The sequence below is a fragment of the Prionailurus bengalensis genome, chromosome A1 (assembly GCF_016509475.1).
Source record: "Prionailurus bengalensis isolate Pbe53 chromosome A1, Fcat_Pben_1.1_paternal_pri, whole genome shotgun sequence".
NCBI classification, from domain to species: Eukaryota; Metazoa; Chordata; class Mammalia; order Carnivora; family Felidae; genus Prionailurus; species Prionailurus bengalensis.
Window position 1 is genome coordinate 107,494,850 of NC_057343.1, and position 25,843 is coordinate 107,520,692.

General features: G+C 37.0%; 1 protein-coding gene across 1 annotated transcript in view; it reads left to right on the top strand.

Annotated features, from left to right (window-relative positions):
* Positions 1–25,843, top strand: part of ADAMTS19 (ADAM metallopeptidase with thrombospondin type 1 motif 19) — a 241,334-nt gene that overhangs the window by 140,513 nt on the left and 74,978 nt on the right. The window contains exons 11-14 of the mRNA XM_043586926.1: positions 10,179–10,280; positions 16,143–16,273; positions 17,133–17,305; positions 24,026–24,153. Of these exons, the coding sequence (XP_043442861.1) occupies positions 10,179–10,280; positions 16,143–16,273; positions 17,133–17,305; positions 24,026–24,153 (534 nt within the window). The remainder of the gene's footprint in view (positions 1–10,178; positions 10,281–16,142; positions 16,274–17,132; positions 17,306–24,025; positions 24,154–25,843) is intronic.

Below are 25,843 nucleotides of genomic sequence, written 5' to 3' on the forward strand. Positions count from 1 at the left end.
GTAGAAATGTAAACCCAGGTAAGAAGGATAAAGAGTAAAAACTAGGAATGAGAGAGTGGGGATGATCTTATTTTATATAGGGTAATCTGGGAAGGCCTCCTGGAGGTGACATTTATTTAGAGATCTGAAGACGGAGAGCAAGCTGTGCTTTTATATCAGGAAGATTATGGAAAGAGAGAAAAAGAAAGCAGAATGCTTGCCCTGGAATTGAGTTTTAGTCTTTTTTTAAGTTTAAGATGCTCATAGACATCCAAATAGATTTGGAAGTAGGTCCAGGATAGATACTTCTGTGGAAACCTCAACAAGCAGGTGTTAATGAAGATGTGATACTAAATGATCACAACAGGAAAGGAGTTAGATAGAAATGAAAAAGTCCTGAGACTGAGAATTCGGTGATTACCATATTTGGAGATGAGGCACATAAGAAAAAAGCAACAATTAAAACTCTGAAGAAGTCTGTTGGTAGGAATGGAACCAAGAGAAAGTAAGATCATGGAGGCTCAGTGAAGACATTTTTCAAAGTGGAAATGATTAGCTGTTCCAAAAGCAGAAGAGGGGAGTAAAAGGAAGTCTGAAAATATGCAGTTGATTTGTTTTTCCCACAGGATTTGGTTCTGTTAGTTGGAGCTTTTTGGAAACACCTGAACATATAATAAGTGTCAGGAGGAAGAACTTAAAAATATAAGGGAAATAGTTGTAAGTGTAGAATGCTGGATAATTTTCCTGGTTAAGCCACACACATACACCTTCAAGTGGATACGCATGGAGTCACCATATCAGCCAGTCATCCAGCCTTTGTATAAAACAAGGCTCTTTAGGGGTGCCTAGGTGGCTCAGTTGGTTAAGTGACTGGCTCTTGATTCTGGCTCAGATCCTGATCTCAGGGTTTGTGAGATTGAGCCCCACGGCGGCTCTGCGCTGACAGCACAGAGCCTGCTCGAGATTCTTTCTCTCCCTCTCTCTCTGTCTGTCTCTCCCTCTGCCCGGGCTCCACTCATGCACTCCCTCCCTCCCTCTCTCTCTCTCTCTCTCTAAAACAAATAAAGTTAAAAAAAAAGTCTCTTCAGAAGACAGGCTTCATAACACCAAAGGAGGTCTCTATCAGTCCTTTTTATCACTGTATCTCTAGCACCTAAAAGAGTGCTCAATAAATATTTGTTAAATGAATAAGCGAATCAGCTAAACGATGGAATAAAGATTCTAAATTTTCATTCATACAGTCAAGTCTTAAATAATATGCCAAGATAGCATGAAGATAATCTAAATGTTATTCAGTGTTAACTCAGTGATTACACAAAAACCAGCCTATAAAGATAGTTTGTGTTTCACATCTTATATGTGAGTGAATCAGGCATCCTATGACCATCCCACTTCCAGTCGGTTGTATATAAGTATCACGCTGTCAGAGTGTGGACTCATACCAGCTTTTCAACCTGTGTGTCTGTGGTAGAATCTTAGAGACCACAGTAGTTGGTGCATAATATTTGAGTTAGCCGGGAAGTATGTGAGTTATACACAAGCACGAGAGACTCCCAACGCTACATTTTATGCTGCTCTAATTAGTAATGCAGATTTACCCTTAGGATATAGTAACTTACCTGTGCAGAATGTTTAAGGGCATTAGGCATCTGCTGAGGCATAAAGGCAATGTTTAACTTGACCTCCAGCGATACTAGCTCACTCTTCGGACTTAATATGCTGACTTCTTGTTGGTACCTTTGGGCCACCTGGCATCTTGTGGCTGAGCCAGATCCATAAGAAGCAAGTCAGCCTAGTAGCTTCCTAAAGTCACGAACCCTGGCTCAGACTTCAGAAGCATGGCTGTTTCCCAGGAAACAGTACTAAGTGGCTGCATGAGAATTGCATTTTTTTAAGTGTATTTATTTTGAGAGAGGGAGTGAGTGTGGGAGCGAGTTGGGGAGGGTCAGGGAGGTGGGGAGGGAGAGAGAATCCCAGACAGGCTCCATACTGTCAGTTCAGAGCCTCAGGTGGGGCTCAAACTCACAGACAGTGAGATCATGACCTGAGCCAAAGTCGGATGATTAACCAACTGAGCCACTCAGGCCCCCTGAGTTGCATGTTTTGAGTAAGAGGAAGTGTGTTGAAAATTGAAGACCTCCAAGAAACATAAGGTTCTGACTTTGGTTTTGGAGGAGGCACATTGTGAACTGAATGATATACTATATGGATAGTATATCATATAGAAAACTTTCTACTCTGATAAAATCATGTGGTGACAAAAAAAGTAACAAGGAAAGTTCCAGTTTCATATGTCTCTTACATTGAGTTGATACGTCAAAGGCAATGGACTTTCTAAAACCTATCATGTGATCTAGTGAAGAGGTTGACGTTGAAATGCGGTAACTTACAAAGAATTCTAGAAGACTGAGTGTCTGATTTGGCACTCTGAAATTCCAGAACCAGCAGGAATTTGGACTGAAAAAGACATGGCATGAAATTGCCCTTGATGGCTAGTAATCATTGTGGCAACTAAGGTAGCATTATTGATAAATGATATTGTCAACATTGATGAAGTTGTAAATTTTAAATCCTTCCTTCCTATGAGATCAATAAAATTATAATTTTAAAATTACCCAGAATTGATTCTAAAAGTTTCCATTCTAATCTAAGCTTCATCTTCCCCTTCGGGCTTCAGCCCTTACATAGGCTGTGAGCACATGAGTTTCATGGCAGCTGATTAGACTGCATAATCCAGCTGTTTAATTTCTTTTCATAGAACTCATTTTTTCCTCTTTTTAATTGACACGGGCTTTTATTTTTTAAGCCCCTATCTTTGTAAATTGCCTATCTACATTTTCACCCATTTTCTAGTGTTCTGTTTTTCTTGCCGAATTGCAGGATTTCTTTCTATAATCTAGGTGAGAATTACTGCTTACTTATTAATAGTGTGTTACTTGTGTGTTAAGTTTTTACACACTGCCCTTTGTCTTTTAATTTTGAGGTGGACGAATCCATCAAATTTTCTCATTAATCTTGTGTTTTTATTTTTTATTAGTTTCTTTGTTTTTCCGTCTTATACACTTTTTTCCCTACTTTAATTTAAAGAATTAACTAATTTAAAGAATTAATTTGAAATTTTAATTTAAAGAACTAAATCCTTGTATGGTACATTCATTTCCTTTTAGCTTAAACATTTCTTTAGCACCAGAAACACTTTGGGTTTCTTTTTCCTATTCATGCAGAGAATTTTTAAAAGATAACATTTATTATTTATACCTATTTTTATCACACTGCAAGAAGGTGAAATAGTGTATATGATGCCAGTTCTGTAAAATGTACTGAAGTTTCCTGTTTAATGAAATACAGGATACATTTTAGTAATCGTTCCATGTGTACTTGAATATGTGTTCTTTAAAGTTTATTATTTGTCAGTAGGTCTAAGATGAAATGTATTAATAGTATTCAGAATATCTACTTGTTTGCTTATTTTGGTTTGATAGCTCTGTCAGTCACTGATGGTCATGCACTAAAATACCCAACTCTAACTGTTGATTTATTTATTTCTACCTTTAATTCTGTCACTTGTTTTATTACAACTGACATACATATATATATATATATATATACATATATATAGTAAAACCTAGGATTGTGAGTAACTTGTTCTTTGAGTGTTCTGCAAGATGAGCAAACATTTCTAATGAATTTTAACTTGATAAATGAGGAAGTCTTGCAATACAAGTATGACGTGATGTAGAAAGTCACATGATCATAACTGAGCCAATGGTTCTTGAAATTCACTTTGATATACACGTGCTTTGGATTACAAGCATGTTTCCAGAACAAATTATGCTCACAAACCAATGTTGAGTTATATTACTAGGTATATGCACACAGTTTTTCATCTGTTTGATCTGATTTATCTTATCCATTTTTTTTATGACTTGTACTTTAAAATCTATTTTGTCTGACATAAAAACTTCTCTCCTGGCTAATATTTTCCAAACCTATATCTTCAACCTTTCCAGATATAACTATAACTCTGGATATGGATATAGAGAGATATGTTCACTAGAGAAAAGCAGTAGCTAGGTTTTATATTTTTCTGTTTAAACAAATGTAGTAGGTTTTTTTTTGGTATTTTTGTCAGCTAATTTAACATTTTTACATTTATTTAAATTCGTTTTATGGGGATTTTTTATTCTGTCAGCCTGTTTTATGTTAGTATTTCATATTTATATTATATTTTTACTCTACTCCTTTACCACTTTCTGTTAGAAAAACCAAAATTTTCTCTGCATTCAATAGTTGTACATTCTTTGTGCATTTTTATGTATGTCAGTAATTAGTTTTTCTCTCATGGTAAATAGTATTCCACTGGTAGATAATCTATTATCTTTATTACCTCATCTCTTAGTAAACATCTGGAATGTTAGCTATTATTAGTAAGGCTACTCTGATTATTGTGAATGATTATTTGTGTAGACATGTTTTATTCTGCAATATGAATATATTAAGACATCATATATTAATACATTAATTTACAAACTGTTGCCTGGTGACTGGCTGCCTATTTTTGTAAATAAATGTTTACTAGAACACAGTCATCCCTATTTATCATATCTTCTCTTTGGCCACCTTCAGTTATGGAGACATGTTGAATAGTTGCAACGGAGAGCATATAGTCCATAAGCCTAAAATATATACTCTTTGGCACTTTACAGAAAAAGTTTGCTGACCTCTGTTGTAGGTACTCTGAATTCTGTTATATTCCTCTAAAGAGTGTCTCTTCTCCCCACTCACCCACCATGCCCCCCCAGCCCCCCACCCAGAGAATTAAGTATTAGATTGAAACTGGAAACTTTGTCTTACCTCCTGTGGATAACAAACAGCTCATATCTTCAGTCAGTTCACTTTTTCCGTATCTGGGCTATATGGAGTGTGGTCCGTGTATGTGTGTGTCAAGTGCCAGCTGAAGACAGGCTTCTCTTTCTTCCTTTTGAGATTGTCCTTTCAGTTTTTGGCAGCTTCTACCCCCGCAGCTTTTGTCTTTACAAATCTAAAAAGACAGCATGCTTTCATGGTTGCTTTAACCTTTTAGTGTCAGGCCATGACCACAGCCCACTGTCAGATCAAAGCTGCAAAGATGGTAAATGCAACTTGTACCAATTCCTTCAGCTCCCCTAAATGGTTCACCTACCTTTGTTTATTCTCCAGAACCACCATGAAATTGTTTTTTGTATTCTGTCCACAATTTATGGTTGTGATCTACAGGATGGTTGGTCTTTGGGGAACTTTACAGAAGGAGAGTCTTTTTTATCCTATGTGTCTCTTTCATACTAGGAACTTTGGGATCATTTTTCTTTCAAATACTTCAAATAGTTCCTTTTTACTTTGCACTCTTTTCTTTGGGGCTTCATTAACTACGTACTGACAGTTATCCTTTCTCTAATTTTTTTTTTTTTACTTCTTAACTGTCTTTAACACTTTCTGATATGTTCTTTTGAGGAGTCCTTTGCAGCTTGCTGCTTCAGTTGTTGACTGGGCATGGACTACATTTTTCTCCATGTCTATTACTCAACTCTGCCAGTAACAATCTTGAAGTATGTGGAGTAGGGGAGGTAAAAGAGAAAACATCAAGCTTATTCAACTACTAGTGGCCAAATCTTCTTTGTGAAAGGATAAAGTTTTTGAGATGTAAATAAGTTGATTTCTGTATTGTTTCCCACTGCGAGGAAGTTGTATAACATTGGCTAAACTCCAGTTATTGTTGCTTTCCATAGTCAACATTTATTTAGACTTATCCTCATTTTTATCAGTCTCTTTGCGCACCATTGTTTTTCAGTCCTTTCCTATGAAGTCATATTCCTTCTTGAAATACATCATTTAGAAGGTCCTTTTGAGAAGATCTGTTGGTGGTAAATACTCAGTTTTTGTTTCCTTGAAAGTCTTTATTTAACCTTCAGTCTTGAATGAAATTTTAGCTGAGTTCAGGAGTTTACATTGACAGTTATTTTTACCCTCTTGCCACTTTGAATACATCATGTACTCACTTCCTTATGTTGATGCCAAGATGCTATCTTTGCCATTTTCCTAATTTTAAAAGAAAACTTCCAACATTTAAATTTTTTATGATGTTTAATGTAGAGTTTCATAGGTGTCCAGTAATTGTGAAGACATTTCCTTCAATGGCTACTTTGCTAAGATTTTTTTCAATGAATGGATATTGAATTGTATTATTTGCTTTGTACCCACAGACACAGAATTCATAGATATTAAAATTATTGATATACTTGATTACATTCATCAAATGTTTAATATTACAGTAACTTGTGTTCTGAGAAAAAACCCACCTTGGTCATGGCATTGCCTTTTTTTTTTAATGAATTGCTGGATTCAGTCTGTTAAAACTTGTTTAACATTTAAATCTAGATTAATAAATAAAGTAGATTAATATTTTTATTTTCTTTTGAAATCCCTGTCTAGTTTGGATATCATAATGTGTGTTTAAGAGTGTTCCTTCTTTTTCTGTTCTCTGAGAGCTTATGTAAATTGAGAATCTATGTTTTTTGAAAGATTGTTAGTTTTTGGACCAGATGTATTCTTTATGGGAAGATATATAACAATCAGTTTTAACTATTTTATGATTACAGAATAGTTCAGCTTCTCTGTTTCTTCTTGGGTCCATTTTAGTAAGTTTTTAATAAGTGTTTTAAAAGTATCATTTCGTTTCATGAAAGTTGTCAAGTTTATGGGCATAAAGTAGTTCATGTCTTTTTATTTCCATTTAAACTTGACATTATCAGGGTGCCTGGGTGGTTCAGTTGGTTAAGCATTTGACTTTGGCTCAGGTTATGATCTCACTGTTCGTGGGTTCAAGCCCCACATCAGACTCTGTGCTGACAACTCAGACTGGAGCTTGCTTCAGGTTCTGTGTTTCCTTCTTTCTCTACCCCTCCCCAGTTCATGCTCTCTTTCTGTCTCTCAAAAATAAACAAATGTTAAAAAACAATTAAAAAATTAAACTTGACATTATCTGTAGTTACACTTTCATTTTATTCCTAATAGTGGATTTTTTTTTGCTTTCTTTTTTCTTGCTTAATTTCCAATTTTATTAGTATTTACAAAGAACTAGATTTCAACTTGATATTATTCCTTTTGAGTATTTGTTTTCTGTTTTTTTTAAGTACCTCACCCCCCTTTCTTCTCCTCTACCCTTAAAATTACTACAGTGTTCTGTGGTGGAAAATAATATTTTTAAAAGTATTATCCCATACTGAATTACATTTGCTATCAAATACTGAAATTGTATTTTGGAAGATAATTAGTGGAAGAACCAGAAGTTACATGTACAAGATTTAATTGTTACTTCCGTATGCATGCACTTAAGATTTTTTTATTTTAACATAAATTTCAGAATATCTTAATGGAACTATTTGCTATAAAGAAAGATATGAGTATAGGTTATTGAAGATAAAATGTATAATTTTTTATACATGGGCAATTAATCTTCCACTTAAACAATTTCTTTTAAAACATATAATATTTTCATGTAAACATTTTAAAAGCCTACTTGAGATAAACATCAAAATTCTTATTATATGCTTTTAATGGTCTTTTCCTATTGTGGAAGAATTTTTAAAAAGAGTATTGTTATTTATTCGTTTTCTAGGAAAAGCTGAGGTGTGCATTTCTGGATTCCTGTGCAAAGTGTTTGAAGTTTTAAAGTTATTTTCTTAATTGATACATGAAGTGGTTTCAGCAATTAAATTGCAAAAAAATATTTGACTCTAGCCTAACACATGGAGTGTTTGGTTCTTGCCCCTTTTTATCTGAAGAAAAGGCTTGATATAACATAGCTCTCCTATCACACACATCTTCCTGTGTTACTTTTGATGGTTCAGTTTGAAACCCAGAATCTGAGTCATTTTCAAGAATGAGGCTGTAATTTACTTACCAAAAGATCCCTGGACCGGCGGAACATAAAGAGTAAAGAGATCTCCTCTATGAGAGATTTATTCTTCATGACTGTGCTTATCTTGAACAGCTGCCAAGTTTGCTTTTATGTTCCCACTGACTCAAGTGGGAATCAATTAGAGTACCTGCTGTTTTGAATAGCAGATAATGGGTGAAGGTCAGAATTTAGACCACCAACAGTGTTCAACAAGCAAGTATGATTATAAAATTACAGTATAGAAGATTTGCTTTTTTGTTCAGTGTGCCTTTGTTAACTAACAAACTTGACAAAAATAACTCATGCTATCATACACATAAAGCAAAATTTATTGAATACACATGAAGCGGTTTTTCTTTGTTGGAAAATTCAGCATTTGATCCCATGATTATAAGACATCCTTCACAGTAAGGTAGTAAGGGGGAAAATTACATTTAGGAACTGTAATTCCCAGGTTAGAGAGCCATTCATTGAGATATAAATGTGTGCACAAATGTACATGATAAACAACCTATCTGTTTATTTTAAAGAGTCTAAAATATTGCAAAGAAGCAGTTTGATTTAGACATTGGCATTCTTTAAAATAAATCCCTGGATGAATTTTTGGTAAATGATACGTGTAAATAAAGCACTTACATTAAGCTGAATCATCTCCTAAATATAGTAAGATCTATTTGGATAAAATATTTTGAAGCAGAAAAATTATCCCAGCAGATAAAATAAAGTGAATAAAATCTATCCTACTCTTGTCAGACACTGTATAATTTTTAAGAGCTTACAAACACTTCAGAAATCTATATTTTTAAAGAAAGGAAGAATAGGAAAATAATATTTCAGGCCTTGTGACAAATTCAGTATTGGAATTGTAACTGACCTGTTTAAAATGTTCATTTAAATATACCTTTTCCAAAGTATTTAATAGACTCGGGTCATTAGTTAATTTTTACTTTGCAGTGATTTTCAGTCTGTTTTGCATACACCATCAGCATAAGCCTCCTAAAATAGCTTTTTTGTCTTATCAACCTGCTGGACCACTGCTGAGTGGCCTCTTTTTCCCTCCAAATACAGAGTCCCTAGCCCTTCCTGGCAATCCAGATCTGGTCCGTCCCTCTTTAAAATCCTTGTTCGCTACATGCCTTTTCCCATTACACTGGTCTTCTCACACTTAACGTGACTGCGCCGTTCACATCGCCGTTACTTGTTGTCTTTATTGATCTGTTCTCTTCCACTTTCTTCTCCATGTATCTGGACAGGGAGTAACACAGCCATCTTCACTCTAGATTAATCACAGTTAAAATGTGGATGTGTCGTGTGCTTCACTATGTCTCCGTGCTGGCAGTGGCTAGAGCTATGGCGTGGGTTTCTGACGGTCTTGCCTCCTGCATTTCCGCAAAGTTCTCTCCTTTCACTGTTGCTATGTCTCTGCTGCCTTATCCCAGTATTTGTTATTCCCTCTAACTTTTCCCCAGAAAAAGTTCATTGTAGCCTGGAGATCTAGAACTCATTCAGAATGAGGTAAAAATGACTGATAACAAAAACATACCCATTCAGAGTCTGCATTGTGTCAAGAGCTAAGGCTATGGGATTAAATAATCCTGTAATTTTTTAGGCATAAAACGGAGCGTAAGTGAGGACAGGCTTTAAGACAGCAGGCCCTAAATTCATACCACAAACGCTTCACTTTTATTCTTCCAGCCTGGTTTCCAGAATAGTATAAATAATGGTTTTTAGCTCACGCTGGTCTGTTGTGGCTACTTAGTCTTGCATAATCACATGCGGTTTCTAAAAAAAATTTTTTTTAATGTTTTATTTATTTTTGAGAGAGAGACACACACAGTACGAGCAGGGGAAGGGCAGAGAGAGAGGGAGGCAGAATCGGCAAAGCAGGCTCCAGGCTCTGAGCTGCCAGCACAGAGCCTGATGCAGGTGTCCAACCCGTGAATCAGAGATCACGACCTGAGCCAAAGTCGGACACTTACCAGACTGAGCCACCCAGGCACCCCATAATCACGTGTGTTTTAAAGAAATGTAAAGACAATGAAACATATTAAACAGATTTTCTGTTCTTATGTATCAACATTCTCATCACTATAAATAAGCCTATGCTATTCAACTATAATTGTAAATGCAAAGTACCTAGAGCCTGTTTTTCTTCCAACAATTTCTTGTTGTTCTGTCAAAGTCACTTTTTTCCAAAATTTATTGACTTCACATCAAAAATGTGATGCCTCCTCCTTATGAGTTATTGTGGCCTTGTTTTCAGCATCTTATTTGCACAGGGTTGTGGTGCAAGGTAGAGGGTGAGAAAGAATGCAGAACCAAGCTGGATCCACCCATGGATGGAACGGACTGTGACGCTGGTAAGGTAAGTCACGTGACCCATCTGTAGTTAGTAAGAATAGTGAATGAAACTCAAGAAACTCACATCTCCTTCTGCCCGTTGCATATTTATCCATCTCAACACTAGTGAAATACTTTCAGTATCTATAAAGCTTTCAGCATTTCATTCATTTTCACTGTTTACTTTTATGTGTTTCACATCTTGGTCATTTTGTTAATATAAATGCAATTATTTTTTATTGTGTTTGATTACAACAATGTTGAAGGATGTATGTGTTAGTTTCGCCAAAAAATGAATTTATTAAATTAAACACAGGTAAAATGATGACAAACAATAGCATAAATAGCATAAATAGGAGAACTTGCAGAGCTGATGAGTCCTTTCAGGTATAAAACATTGTCCCAGAAGAGTGACTGAGGATAATTTTTCCTTGTCATTTCAAGCATCATAAGTACACTATTCTAATCGACATGTTATTTTATTTTTAGTTTAGTTTAGTTTAGTTTTTAATGTTTATTTTTGAGAGAGAGAGACAGAGACAGAGACAGAGTGTTAGTGGGGAAGGGGCAGAGAGAGAGGGAGACACAGAATTTGAAGCAGGCTCCGAGCTCTGAACTGTCAGCACAGAGCCTGACGCAAGGCTTGAGCTCATGAGCTGTGAGATCATGACCTGAGCCAATGTCAAATGTTTGACGGACTGAGTCACCCAGGCGCCCCTCTAATTGATATTTTAAAGATTAGTAAATACGTGGCTGTCTGAGTTGTTTAATGCGCTTCTTGAAGTTATAGGAATTTATTAGTACACATTTAAATATCAAGATAATTGGTGTTGAAAAGTTAAATTTCTTGTGATTTCCATATCAAAATTATTGCTGTGGAAAAATACTTTCTGTGAAAGTATCTGAAGGAGATAGCTCTCATCTAAATGTATAATTGTAGTTAATCAAAAGATAACAGTTCAGTAACTCACATTATTTTCTAATTTTTATTCTGTAAAGGGAATTAGATGTGAGATCTGAAACCTTGCCTCTGCAGAACATACATTTTTATTACATTTAAAAAGAAACAACAACATAAAGGTTACTGGGAGTGAAATACTTAGTGAAAAAAATGAAGTAATATAGAGTGCTAGTTTAATAGCACATTGTTTTTAAAAATGGACACAATAGAAATACCACACACACATACACACACACACACACACACACACACAAATGCTTATGTAAGGATGCAATTTGCAATGGTGAGGAGTGAGAAACCATGAAAATATTCATGAGGTGAGGAATGGTTACCATGTAGCTGTTAAAAGAATAAGGTAGATATATATACATACAGACTGAAGAGATCTATAAGACATGTTGGTTAATACATAGGCACGTCAGAAAAATTGATACTTTATGATACCATTTGACATTTACCAAAAAAAAGTTTTGAACACATACATACACACACACACACACACACACACACACACACAGGGTATATATTCCTAAATTCATAGAAAATGGTTTGAAAATATAAACTCCAAACTGTATTTAATAGTTAGCTCTTGGAAGGGAAATAGGTTTGATGGATGAAAGCAGGGGAGCTGAGGATAAATACGACTTTTTCCTAGACATCTTTGATTTTGTTTGTCATGAGCATGTAATCATTTATTACTTCTCTGAGATCTTTAACTAAAAAAAATGTAACATTTTTAAAATACAGAGTATTTTTAAGGCTAGCAATGTTTTATCACTAGATGTAATCAATAAAGAAATAGTTTTTTGAAAGGGAATTTCTGTGAATTATCAGCCAGTTGTTTACAGACTGTGTCAGATGTTTTTCTGTGAGTTTATACGGAGTGTCTGAATTTGGGTTGGTTTTATTTTTTTTAAATTATACACCAAAGTACAATAATATGTGCATACTGGGCAAGCCTCATGGTATTATGCTGTATAATTTATAGCTGGCATCATAAAACTCTGCACCAGCAATAATTTTTATCATCCCTGAAACACAAAAACAGTAATAAACAGAGATAACCAAACATTTAGCCATTACTTCTTCAAACTTCACACAGACCATTCATCTCATTTAGTTCTGCTTTAGCAATATAAAAATCTCTTCATTTTTATAAACTGATGTCCTATACATTTCTCTACCATTGTTTTTTCTTCTGATACTTATGAGAATAATTTGCATTCTTGAATTCTCTAAAATAAACGTGTTCTTGTAACAATCAAATTTATAATTGCTCATCCAAAGGAAAATGTTTTATTTCCCTCTAATTGTGCTAACAATATCTGTTAGTGGTTCTGCAATGCTTTGTGTATTGAAATAACTAATGAACTTCTCAGTTCCTGAGGCCATGTGGGCTTCTTCAAATAGCCATCTGTCCCAGCTTTTGTAGGAGCTATCATGAAAATAGCTTCCAACACTCTGCAGATGAGTGCTGAAGTGCTAAAATATTTGAATGCATCCAACCTCACACAAAACCCTGCTAGCTTTGTGCATTGCAAACCAAGAAACAAAGCTGGGCATTTTTTTTTATAATTCATTACAAAATGTTGTAATTTTTTATAATGTGTACAGTGTAGTGATGTGAATCTAGCTGTATAACTAGTTCATCCAAGAGTATATAATTAAGTCTGAAGGTGCGTACAGAATTTTATGATTTAAAATAATTGGAAAGATGGGGATTTATCTACTATTTATACTCAGCATTTTCCAAATTAAAAACAGCCTGTTTTCTTTCTTCTCCTTTTCTCTTTATACTACTATCATCTGTGTTTACATTTACATTGAACAGATGTTAAAGAGTTGATAAATGATTTGGCAAAAACCAAGACATGTATGTTTTTTCACTGACAATACTTACTAGGAACTTGGGGAGGGGAAAGGAAAGTTGAATACAAATTTAGTAAAATTTTAACCCATTTTGAAGAATTCTACATAATATATTTTATTTATATACTTTCTTAAATTGAGCCTCTTGAAATTACCATCATCATCCTTTGTTGAAAATATAAAGACTGTAATATCCTTACAATCAAATTTGCATATTTAGAGAGTTTATTGGCTTCTCTCCCCCTCTGGTCTCCTCAGTCTCTGTAGAAGATTTGATTAGAGAATGATGTTCCCTTTGACGTCATCACAGACCTCTTCCAATCAGATGTTTTCATGAACTTCCTAGACATATGTCCACATATAAATTTGATAGAATGGAACTACAGGCAATTTTTTAGGTCATGTACTGTGCCAGAAATATCCTTTATTATATATTTCCTTAGCATTTTCATAAATCAGACTGAATTAGTAGACATGACAAATTTTGAGCTTTTTAAGCCATGCATAGCATCTTCTTTTGAGGCTAAAAAAATACAAATAAAGCAAAATATGCTGCGAGAAAATATATGAAAAGCATCATTAGGATCATTTTAATGTATAAACCAAATGGAATATATTATATAATGATTTAAACAAAACATTCAACACTTTCCTCTGTGTTGAAAAACAGCATCACCTAGAAGACACAAAGGCAGTTTCTCCATAGTTTCATCCAGAGTGTTGGTTCTCTGCAAGGTGATGAACTTTAAATATTATGCAATTCTTTCTTCAGATTTCACCGATTTGTGTTATGCAAATGTAGCTTCCATATCTGTTTCCATTTGTCTTCATCTGCCCAGTGTGGTCTAGGTTAAATGATGTACAAGTCCAGATGCTGGTCTTTGCCAGCAGAGTTTCAGTGTGCTGTGAACCCGAGCCCAGCCTTTCAATGCCAGTGTGCTGCTAAGTGAGCAAGGAGCTATGGGATGCCCTATAGGAAAATAAACACCCTTCAAGTAGGCCAAAACAATTGGACCAATTGAAATTTGACACCTTTCACTCTGGATTGTGTGTGTGTGTGTGTGTGTGTGTGTGTGTGTGTAAATGGGCAGTACATTGTTAAATCTTTAAAGCCAGTAAATTGTTTAAAAGAATGTTTTCCCCCTTCTACAATTTTCAGACTCTGTATTCACCCAAAATCTCAATTTAATGACAATCTTCATACAAAATCTCAGTGTAATGTGCCTATCAATACACTATTAGTTGTTGAGATTTTTTTTTTTTTTTGAGCATAGATTTAAAAATTCTTGAGTCTAATGGTGCCTGGGTGACTCAGTCAGTTGAGCGTCTGACTTCAGCTTAGGTCATAATCTCACAGCTCCTGAGTTCGAATCCCATGTGGGGCTGGCGCCTGGGTGGCTCATTTGGTTGAGCATTTGACCTCAACTCAGGTGATGACCTATCAGCTCCTGAGTTCCAGCCCCACATTGGGCTCTGTGCTGACAACTCAGAGCCTGGAGCCCATTTCTGATTCTGTCTGCCTCTCTCTCTGTGCCTCCCCTACTCACACTCAGTCTCTGTCTCTCTCAAAAATAAATAAACATTAAAAAAAATTTAAACATCTTGAGTCTAAAAGAGGCTGAATTTAAAAACTGACATTATCGGGAAAAAAAATCTATGGGAACTAATTGTGTTATTGCATAGAAAAGCATTGACTGGGCTCACACAAAATTATGTCATACAGTTTTCTGAGTTCTCTTTTCTAAAAACATCACTTAAAAACATATTCTCAAAATAAATTTTAAAGAAATATGGATAAGATCAGGATGAATAAAATTTTGGTTAGATTTCTGGAAACTTACTAACATGTTAATATAATGGTATATACAATTTATCAGTATCATTGTTAATTATTGTTAATCTTTACTAAGTCCTTAGTGTGGGCTGTGCATTATGCGTAGTGCTTCATTCTACTCCTGCAAAATCTGTTAAGTAAATATGATTATTCACATTTTGAATTCGGAAACTTAAAGATTAGAGTGTTTCTGCAATTTCTGCAAAATCCCGTATAAAATCATGTTGCCATTAAGTTCGAAGGATCAGCTTGCTCAACCCCCATCATTATACAGTCATTAATCTAAATTTTGCCAATATTAACTTACTGTTCTCAACATGATTTTGTTCAAGTAATTTTACTTTTAACATGTTTGCTATGACCATCATATATCTGATTTTTCAGAAATAAGGAGGAATTATTATAATTTATCTTCCAAGTCCTAGCAACCATTCCTCAGTGACCACAGAAACTGCCTCTTTTGCTGCCTTTGTTTAAAGTAAATGAAAATGTAAATATAAACAAGAGAATGAGTACATTCCTTTCTCTTCTTTCATGGTTATCTTTCTCAGTTAACAGATACAAAATAAGCTGCCGAATAATTGGAAGGAAATGACAGAATTTCCAAGCATCCTATTACCTAAGTCATTCAAGTAAACCACTTTCAAAAGAAAACTTGCTGTTAATGTTAATGCTTAGATTTTATGGGAACTCTTTCAGAAAAAGGAAAGTGCTAAAATTAAATCATACTTTTAAAAATTTTAATTATAAGGGGAAGAAAATCACTGGGTCTTCACATCTCAGTTGCTAAGTTTGCTGAAATGTCTGTTCCACTCCAGTTGTGGAAGAACATTCATGTGCTATTTTCCATTCCTATATATGACTCTATGCTTTTGTGGTTTGTCCCTCTTAAATTGTTCTGTTTCTTAGAATGTGTTGGTTTTTCTTTCCTGGCTGTGCCACCCCAAGTTCCCTCTTTACACCCTCTCCTTATGATATAAGGACTGAAATCTCAGGGCTGTGTTGCAAATATCTGTGTGCTGTTTTCACAAGACTGTATGAGAATGGACCATTGTATTGCTATTGACAAGAAACAAGTGCCAACTTATTTTTTGGTCTTTTTCAATCCACATGTTTGGGGCTTTAGTAGACCTGATTTAATCACAATTCCAGTGACTGTAGGCCAGTGAATGATTTTCCGTTGTGCCCTGATTTGTTCACCTAAGACATAACTTTTGGAATAGTGGTGTAAGGCTGGAGAATGTACCACCAGGACCTCAGCACCTGGACATGTGGCCGGAGAGTGGAGCATGTGGAGTCCCTGTAGCCGAACCTGCAGTTCTGGGATCAGCAGTCGAGAGCGCAAATGTCCTGGGTAAACGCAAAGTTCCTGCATTGGGGGAGGGCATTTTATTCTTGAATTTTCAAATGCAAAGGTTTTCCTGACAAACGGTGTTGGAAGGCAGACCTCAGACCCTACCCCACGCTGGAAAGCAGCAAAGTCCCTCAAAGTATTTATTATATAAAATCTCCCTTGTGAGAAGAAAATAAGACCAACCCTTCTACTAACAAATAATCAAACATTACATGGGGTAGTTTCTTGAGTGAATCAAATAAACTGTTGTGTTTAAAGGAGCAGGGAGACCTGCATTAGGAAAAGTAAGTCACCATTTAAGGGGACAGTGAGAAGGCGGGAAGATGGCAGGACTTCGGGAAAGGAAGGGAGAAGAACAAAATCAACGTCAGTAGAAGTGAAATGTTGAAAACTCAAGACGTGCTGAGCACGTGTGCAGATGGGGAACCTTACAGGGTCCACTCGCTCAACCCCATCCTTCTAGAGTGATCCCAGGAAAGCATGCAAGAAAATCATTTCAGCTCTGTACTTTTACCGTTAGTTTGGGCTCAGTGGCCCAATGCCTTCACAAGCAGTTTTATAGAAAGTATGTGAAAACGTTACAACGAAACTCCTTTGAGGGAATCCCAGGCTTTCTATTTTGCCCCCAGCCTCTGTCCTTTACTCTTCTGTATCATAGTCATGGCAAGTTAAGTGGCAAGGTTTTAATAAGCATATGGATTTCCTGCTATTAGCGATCACTTAACGTGTCCACATTTTCCAAAGTAGATGATCTAATATAAAGGATTATACCTTATTAACTTAATGCCTTTTAATTTTTTTGAAGTGAGGGTTAACGTAAAAAAAAGATAAAATTGATTATTTGTACTATTTTTTCTAGGCTAGGTTCTGAAGCAAGGGATTGTAATGGTCCCAGAAAACAATACAGAATATGTGAGAATCCACCTTGTCCTGCAGGTTTGCCTGGATTCAGAGACTGGCAATGTCAGGCCTATAGTGTTAGAACTTCATACCCAAAGCATGGTCTTCAGTGGCAAGCTGTCATGGATGAAGGTATGAGTAACCAGGTCACCGCCATCTTAGTTGCGCAGACTTCTGGATTTGCAGGGTGCTTTACTCATGGTTATTTTGCACATTATACAGATTATATTCTAAGTATTTCAGAGCTCTCCTTTTCCAACCTTTATTTAATACATATAACAATCACAAGCACTGACTACAAGTATTTATTTTAATGTGGTGTATATTATTGCATACCAATTAGATTAACTTCAATTTTAAAAGAGTGGCAATATGAAATGCTGGTGAGGATGAGAGGAAATTGGATCTTCTACGTTGCTGATAGGAATGTAAATCGTACAGCCACTCTGAAAAATAGCTTGGTGGTTTCTTCAATAATTAAGCATACAGTTATCATACAACTTAGAAAACACAATCCTGGGCATTTTCCCCAGAGAAATAAAAATTTACAACCTTAAAAAAAATCCCATACACAAATGTTCGTAGCAGCTTTATTTTTGATAGCTAAAACCTGGAAACAACCAAAAAAGTCCTGAGACCCTGAATTGTCAGACACACTGAGGTACATCCACACCATGGGATACTCTGAAGCAGTAAGAGGAACTATGGATATGAAGCAACTTGGTGGGCTTCAGAGCATTATGCTAAGTGAAAAGAGCCAATGTCAAAACTTCACATATTCTGTGATTCTACCTATGTAACATTCTCGAAATGATAAAACTGCAGGGATAGAAAACAGATTAAAGGTTGCCAGGAGTTAGGGATGAAGGCGGGGAGAGGAATGGGTGCTATTACCTAGGGGTAACATAAAGTAGAAGTTTGTGCTGGTAAAATACTTACAGATATTGATTGTGGTGGTGGTTGTAAAATCTACGCATGTGATCAGTGAAGTATACACAAACATGTACTGATGTCAGTTTCCTGGGTTTGCTATTGTACTCTAGTTATGAAAGTGTAGCCATTGGGGTTAACTGGGGAAAAGGTACATGAGACCTCTCTGTACTATTTTTGCAACTGTCGTTTAAACTTATTACCTAAGAAGATAGTTCTGGAGCACCTGGGTGGCTTAGTTGGTTGAGCCTCTGACTCTTGATTTCAGCTCAGGTCATGATCCCAAGGTCATGGGGTTGAGCCCCGCGTGTGGCTCTGCGCTGAGCATGGAGCCTGCTTGGGATTCTTTCTCTCTCCCTCTGCCCCTCAACCCCACTAGAGCACTCTCCCTCTATAAAATAATAAACAAACAAACAAATAAACAACTAGGGAAGCAGGGTGGCTCAGTCAAAATAGGTGTCCAACTTCAGCTCAGGTCATGATATTGCAGTTCATGGGTTTGAGCCCTGCTCTGGGCTCTGTGTTCACAGCTCCCTCTCTCTCTGTCTTTTCCCCACTAGTTCTCTCTCTCTCTCTCTCTCTCTGAAAAGTAAACATTAAAGAAGTTTTAAATAAAAACATTTAAAACTTAAGATAAATAAATAAAATATTTTTTTTAAAAAAAGAAGCAATAGTTCTTGCCCGTGGTCGGTGAGCTCTGGATTTGAGCTACAGTTACCAAATATGGTTGTGAATTCTGTCACTTAACTGACCGTCAGTATTTCTTGTCCTTATTTCTCCCCTTAGTCAGTTTGGACTGTGCTTTTCCATCATTTCAGTAACCCTCCTATCAACAGCCTGAATTCCGTTGTTCATCAATTTCAGTGCACCCATCTGACAAAACCCTTCTCTCAGGATCAGCTTCTGAGCATACAAGCACTAATGGAAACAGCCAAACAACAAGGCAGATCACTCCACGACAGACAGTAGTGTTCTGTATTTGGTAGCAGGAGGATGAGGAGGTAATCTGCTCCCTTCTCTTGCCTCATGTCTCATCTAGAACCTTGCTCCCTGTCACTCTCAACTCCAGATCCTGTTCTTGTTTCCCTGCCTCAAACATGTCATGCTCTCTTTGCCATGATGGCCTCCAGTCCTGCTGCTTCCTCCGGTGAGAGGAAATTACAGCACAATCTTCTGTTCACGCTGCCCTCTTAATGAATGGTAATTGCCTCCTTCTAGATGCTTAGACAAAACATTGGAGTCATCATTTTTTTTCTTTTCTTTTACTCTATGCTCAAAATATCAGTAAGGTCACATGAGCCTCATTTTTTCTAATTCTAGTGTTGTTAACGTACAGTGTTATATTAATTTCAGGTGTATGATACAGTGCTTCAGCATTTCTATATATTACTCAGGGTTCATCAAGTTAAATGTACTCTTAATCCCCTTCACCTGTTTCATCCATGTTCCCACCACCTCCCCTCCAGCAACCATCAGTTCTGTATAGTTAAGCGTCTCTTTTGTGGTTTGTCTCTTTTTTTTATTTGTTCATTCATTTTGTTTCTTAAATTCCACATTTGAGTGAAATTGTATAGGATTTGTCTTTCTGTGACTCATTTCACTTAGCATTATATTCTCTAGATCTGTCTATTTTGTTGCAAATGGCAAGATTTCATTATTTTTATGGATATGAGCCCTACCTTTAAAATACATCCAGAGTTTTATCATTTCCAAACATCACCAGAACTCCAACCCTGGCACAAGCCACTGTCTCTCTCCCCGTGATTGCAGGAGCCCTCTAAATGGTCTTCATGCCTGTGCTCTCCTTCAGTCTCAAGAGCCAGAGTGATACATCTAAATTGTCAGTCATTTCCTGTTATTCTTCTATTCAAAACCCTCCAGTACCTTCCCAGCTCACTGAAATCCCACATTCATTCCTTCTAAGGGCCTAAAAGGATCTCTGCTACCTGGCTTCCTCTGACCCTCTGACCTCATCCCTTCTGTTCCCCATCACACTTCCACCCATACTGGCTCACTTGCTCCGCCTAGAATAGGTCCTAGTGTCTTGAAAACCCCTGCTTTCCCTGCTGTAACACCATCTACAGGTATCTGTGTACTTCATTCTCTCACCTCCTTTAGGTTTTTTGTAAAATAATAACTCAATCCCTTTCCTTTCCTTGCTTTATTCTTTTTTCACAGAACTCACCATCATCTGCCATAATACTTTTCCATTTTGTGTATTTAAAAAAAATTTTTTTTAGTTTTTATATTTTTTGAGAGCAAAAGAGAGTGAGCAGAGGAGGGGCAGAGAGAAAGGGAGGGAGAATCCCAAGCAAGCTCCACAGTGTCTACACCGAGCCTGATGCAGGGCTCAAACTCTATCCATGAGCTCGTGACTTGAGCTGAAATCAAGAGTCGGATGCTTAACCGACTGAGCCACCCAGGCACCCCTACATTTGTTTATTGTATGTGCCCCATAATTATTGGAAGAACAGGGTTTATCCTGTTTTTGCATTGCTATATGTTCAACATTGTGAACAGTACCTGAACAGAGTAGGCACTTAATAAGTTAGGTGAATGAATTTTCTAGTGATCTCCTTGAGATAATAATACTTTATTCACTAGACTTTATTTATCATCCATATGCCAAAGGAACACAGATGTTTATCTCCCACCCAGATCTCTCTGTCCTGAGCCCCTTCGTTGCTTACCCATCCGTTGCATGGACATCTTCACTCAACGTCTCATTATTTCTAACTCAGCATGCCCCTTTCCTTTCTGTCTCAGTCCTGCATCTGCTTCTCTCCCTGTGCTCTGTCACATGGAACGGTATCACGATCGGTCTGATTCCCAAGCTAAGCTAGGACCATTCTTCCTCAGTCTCCATCCCTGTAATCAAGTAGCAAACCCTCTTTGTCCAAAGCGTTCTCCTGCCAGAATGTTTGTTCATGTTTGCACTGGATTCTCAAACACCTTCCTCCCCTCTCTCGCCAGTCTTCTACAGCCCGTGCTCCACTTTTCAGCCAGACTGGCCCTTTAAAGGCTGGATATGTCAACCACTGTGCCACGTGGCACCCTTCCGTGAGCCCCGCTGCTCTCGGGACCAATCTCAGATGTAACTGCCTCTGGTTGCTAAGGCCCTTTGCGTGACTGTCCCTTTATCTTCTCTTGCCTGGGGTCACCGTCCCCTTCTGTGTTCTCCAGCACAGACAGGCGACTTCCAGTCCATCCCTCACACACAGTGTGCTCTCTTGTGCCTGGGCCTGTACACATGCTGGTTTCTCAGCCTAATACCTTTTCTTTCTCAGGCTTTGGTCTGTCTCTCCCCATTTATTTCCCTGAAAAATGGCTCTTGATTTTTTGGACTCAGTTTATGTCAGGTCCTCTAGGAAAAAAGAATCTCCCTGATCCTCCAAATTGGGTATGTGCTCCTCACAAGCACCTTATTGTAGCAGATTTTGAGGTGTTTGTACTCTCTCTATGTCTGTGCTGAGTGGACAGACTGGCAAATATTAAGCTTCTGATGAGTATTTGTTGCATAATTTTGAATATATATGCCATACCTTTTTATAGTAGGAACAATATGACTATTCAAATAATGAAAATCGTCATCAGATCACTTGAGGGTCAATCCTATCTCTGCCTCTAACTGGCTGTTCAATTTGATAATATTAAATTCATTTGAAACCTGTTCATTCATATGTGAAATAAGACAGAGGAAACAGGTTTTCTCCAGAGTGTAAAAAAAAAAAAAAATTGGGATTGGATGGGGGCCAATTTAAAATATTAAAGCCAGTGGAAATCACAATTTTAAAAGCCCCTACCTCTTATAAAATGATGTGTATCATCAGAATGATCCACAATAAATATTTACATAATTAGCAGGTTAGCATTTTTTTTATAATTTTGTGACACATATCAATCAAACATGTTGGTCCATAGCATAAAGAAAGTACACAACCGTGGTCTTTGCGTTATGGAGCACTATGGAAGAAATTGAAACATCTAATTCTTTGAAAAAAACTCCAAGTCTTAATAACATATGACACCTTAAAATGCAAGGGGATTTTTCTGTTATTCTTATGTAATACATGAATCTGTGGCTAGGCAAATTAAATACAGGGTATCAATGCCATAGTGAACAGTTATTTTTAGAGAAAAAAGATGCATGGCTTTAGCATTCAGGTATTTTACATACACTGTGCTGAAATTTGGCTGAAATCCATGTTTAATGCATATCTTGGAAAGGGTTGGTCTCTTAAATCAAGACAAAGCTTGCCTGCCAAGGAAGTACTGGCTTGTTACAAGGATCACTATAATGTCACAATCTCAAGGGTATACTCCAGGAAGGAAGATTGGTGTCAAATGTTTATGTCATCTGTAAAGCACAGTGAATTGACAATACACTGTAAAAGAAGAAATAGAAAGATTTTTATCTGAATTCTTGCTTGGAATGTGAATGGAATTTTCTAGACTAACTCCTTTCCACATTATTCATATATTTGGTTTGCTCCTCTCTTCAGTGAAAACTCCGGAAAGAGAATTATATATGTATACATATATAACTTTTAAAGCGTTGCAATTATAGCAGCTGTTTTTAAGTCCAAAGATATGACATAGTAAGCAGTCATTGAATAAACATAACCTACTTTGAGGTGTGAGAGCATACTGAAATGCTTTATTGCAGCTTATAATGGCATCTTAAAGGAAAATTTCAAAACCATGCACATTGAAGGCCATGTTCCAACTCCCCAGAATTGTTCAGAGCAGTATTCAGAAGCCACATGTGAAAACTGTTTGAAATGTTCAATTCTGAAGGCTCATTTAACTGTCTGTCTTCTCTTTGCAAAGTGATACCCTGTTCCATGCCTCTGGCTGTTATTTGGTATTTATAGAATCCCATCAGCATACGTGGAACTTTACTGAAGACATAAGCGAAGATCAGTGTCAAAGACTGTAAACTATTTTCCATTCTATTTATATGAGCTTAATAAACAGCAAAGGGCCTGACTGGTATCAAGCCAATAGAGTAGTAATGTAGCATGGAAATTGCTCTGAAGTTTCAGATTTGGATAATTCTACTACTGGTGTTACCAAATACTACAGTTCTTCTGTAGGATACTTAGAAATAGAAACAGCACTTTAAAAATATTTTGCCACTCTTGACTGAGCCTGATAGGCACGCCTTTTAACTCTAACCACCCTACCTTCTTGCTTAATGAAGCCCTGAAGAAGACTGCCAGCTATTCAAACACTCTCCACCTAGGATGGTGTTTCTTAACCTACATATCATGTATACTGGCATGCTTTCTGAGTAAGCAATAAAGGGAGTTGAGTACTAGCTAGCACATGTGCATTCCAGGGAATGTTCTCATGGGATTCTGTTGCATTTCTAAACATCCTTGTAATGGAAAATCCTAGGAGAATTGCTCATCTTAGAAATTCTTCTTTCTCCCTTTAGTAAGTTTACAATTAGAAAACGCCACATGTATAGGATTGAAAATTAGTGTATTGGAATGTAGAAGTGACATGTGAAGAAAGTTTTCATCAATAAGTAAATCTGAAATAGGCAGAATTCTGATATGTACTTAAGAGGCAGTTCATTCCAAAGGATATGAGCAAAAATCAGTGGTTGGCGTGTAAAATATCTGTGGGCAAGAGTGATCACTTTGTACGTGGTAGAGGTTTGGTGCCAGAAAATAGTAAGTGATACATTTTGAAAATAATTTGAAGACATATTTCTTAAGGAGATAACTGTTCATTGGATATCTATTTTTTTCCCAGGCGTCCTCTCATTTTCTGCTCATAACTACTGTAGAATTGCATTACTCAGTTCACATCAAATTATACTTTGTACTCAACAACGTTCTGAAAAATAAAGCTTGAGATAAAAATACTTATGGAGTAACTTGTGCTCATTTTTTTTATCCACTCTGTGTGTAGAAAAACCATGTGCCTTGTTTTGCTCTCCTGTTGGGAAAGAACAGCCTATCCTTCTATCAGAAAAAGTAATGGATGGAACTTCATGTGGATATCAGGGATTAGATGTCTGTGCAAATGGCAGGTGTCAGGTAAGACATTTAAGAAGGGGGACTATGTGCTGAAGGAGGCTATGAGTGCCTTTGGGTAGCTGCACAGTATGGCGGAAAACTCTGTGCCCAGACTCAAAAGCTGTGGATTTAGTTCTCACTCAGCTGTCATCCTGAGCAAGTCTGATCTGCTTTGAAATCCCTTGTCTTCAGAAACCAAGGGTTTGGACTAGATCATCTTAAAATCCATGACCAGCTGAAAGACCCTGAGATTTTAATTCTGTAGTGTAAATATTATGCATCTAAAGTGGCATTTTCTGTCAAAATATTCCAGACCCAAAATTCAAGCGCTGCACTTCTCCGTATCTTGTGTCCAAGGCTGAGCCGTGTGGCAAAAACCTATAAAATCCGTCCTATTACTCACTTAATATTGAAGCATTTTCAACATACTGGAAACAACTGATTTTCAAATATATATTCAGTTTTCTTATAATGCTTAAACATCTCATTTGCTTATATCTTTCTTTTTAAAAACCATTTCCATTGGGGCACCTGGGTGGCTCAGTCGGTTGAGCTGCCGGCTTGGGCTCAGGTCATGATCTCACGGCTCATGGGTTTGAGCCCTGCATCAGGCTCTGTACTGACAGCTCAGATTCTGGAGCCTGCTTCGGATTCTGTCCCTCTCTCTGTGTTCCTCCCCCGCTTGCTCTCTCTCTATCTCTCTTTCTCTCTTTCAAAAATAAAGATTAAAAAAAATCTCCATTTGCTACATGCATTGATGCACTCTTCACTTATCTTGAGAAAAGTAGAAATTCTCTTATAGCAAGTGTGGACAGCAGAATGGGAGAGATCAAAGGCTAGAAGTTAGAAGTTGCTGCTTATAATTCTACCGCTATCTCAAATTGGCTTTCCCTGGGAGATTAATAAACTGAGAGGTTAATGCCAAGTGTCTGTATGATCACCATCCATGCTGGGAGGGGAAGGAGCCAGGGTCAGGCACAGGGAGAAAGTGTGCTATGGTACAGTCACAACAGGCTACCATGTGAGCTGGGATGGCTCTTCAGAGTTGTCCTCATTTGGGGTGAGAAAACCAGGCCTTTTTACCCTTAGCATCTACTCGTGTCTGGATGCAAGCTGCCCTAGGAGGGAGATGGGACCTTAGGAAAGGCAGTTTTCTTCCGTCTAGGCAATTTCTGATGAGAGCCATTGGCTAATGAACTTAATGGGCATGGGAAGGAAATAAATCCCTTAGTTAGGAAAGAAGCATCTGAGTGGAGCGGTACTGAATCCATGACAGCCACTAAGAAATGACATTCTTATGAAAATCACTGAAAATGTGTTATACACCTATTAACCAGTCTGTCAAATGAAGTTGGTAAACCAATGGTCATTGACTTTTTTGTACAATACACTCCTTTGAGAATCTGATGAAAGGTTTCCTTTTTTCCCCAGAAAAATGCACGCCTGTGCATACATACACACATGCACATGCGCCAAAATTGGAAAACATGTACAAGGTGTGGGTGGACCAACCTGTGTTCCAGTAGAGACCTACGGAACTCTGGGTAAAAACTTGGAAACAACATGGAACTTAAATGCTTTACCAACTCTAAGATTTTATGTTTTGCCAGCATTCTATAGAATTGAAATCACAGAATCATGTAATACATTGGCATAAGAAACAGTCTTATAATTACATATTAATTTCCTTTATTCTTTAACAGCTTGTGTC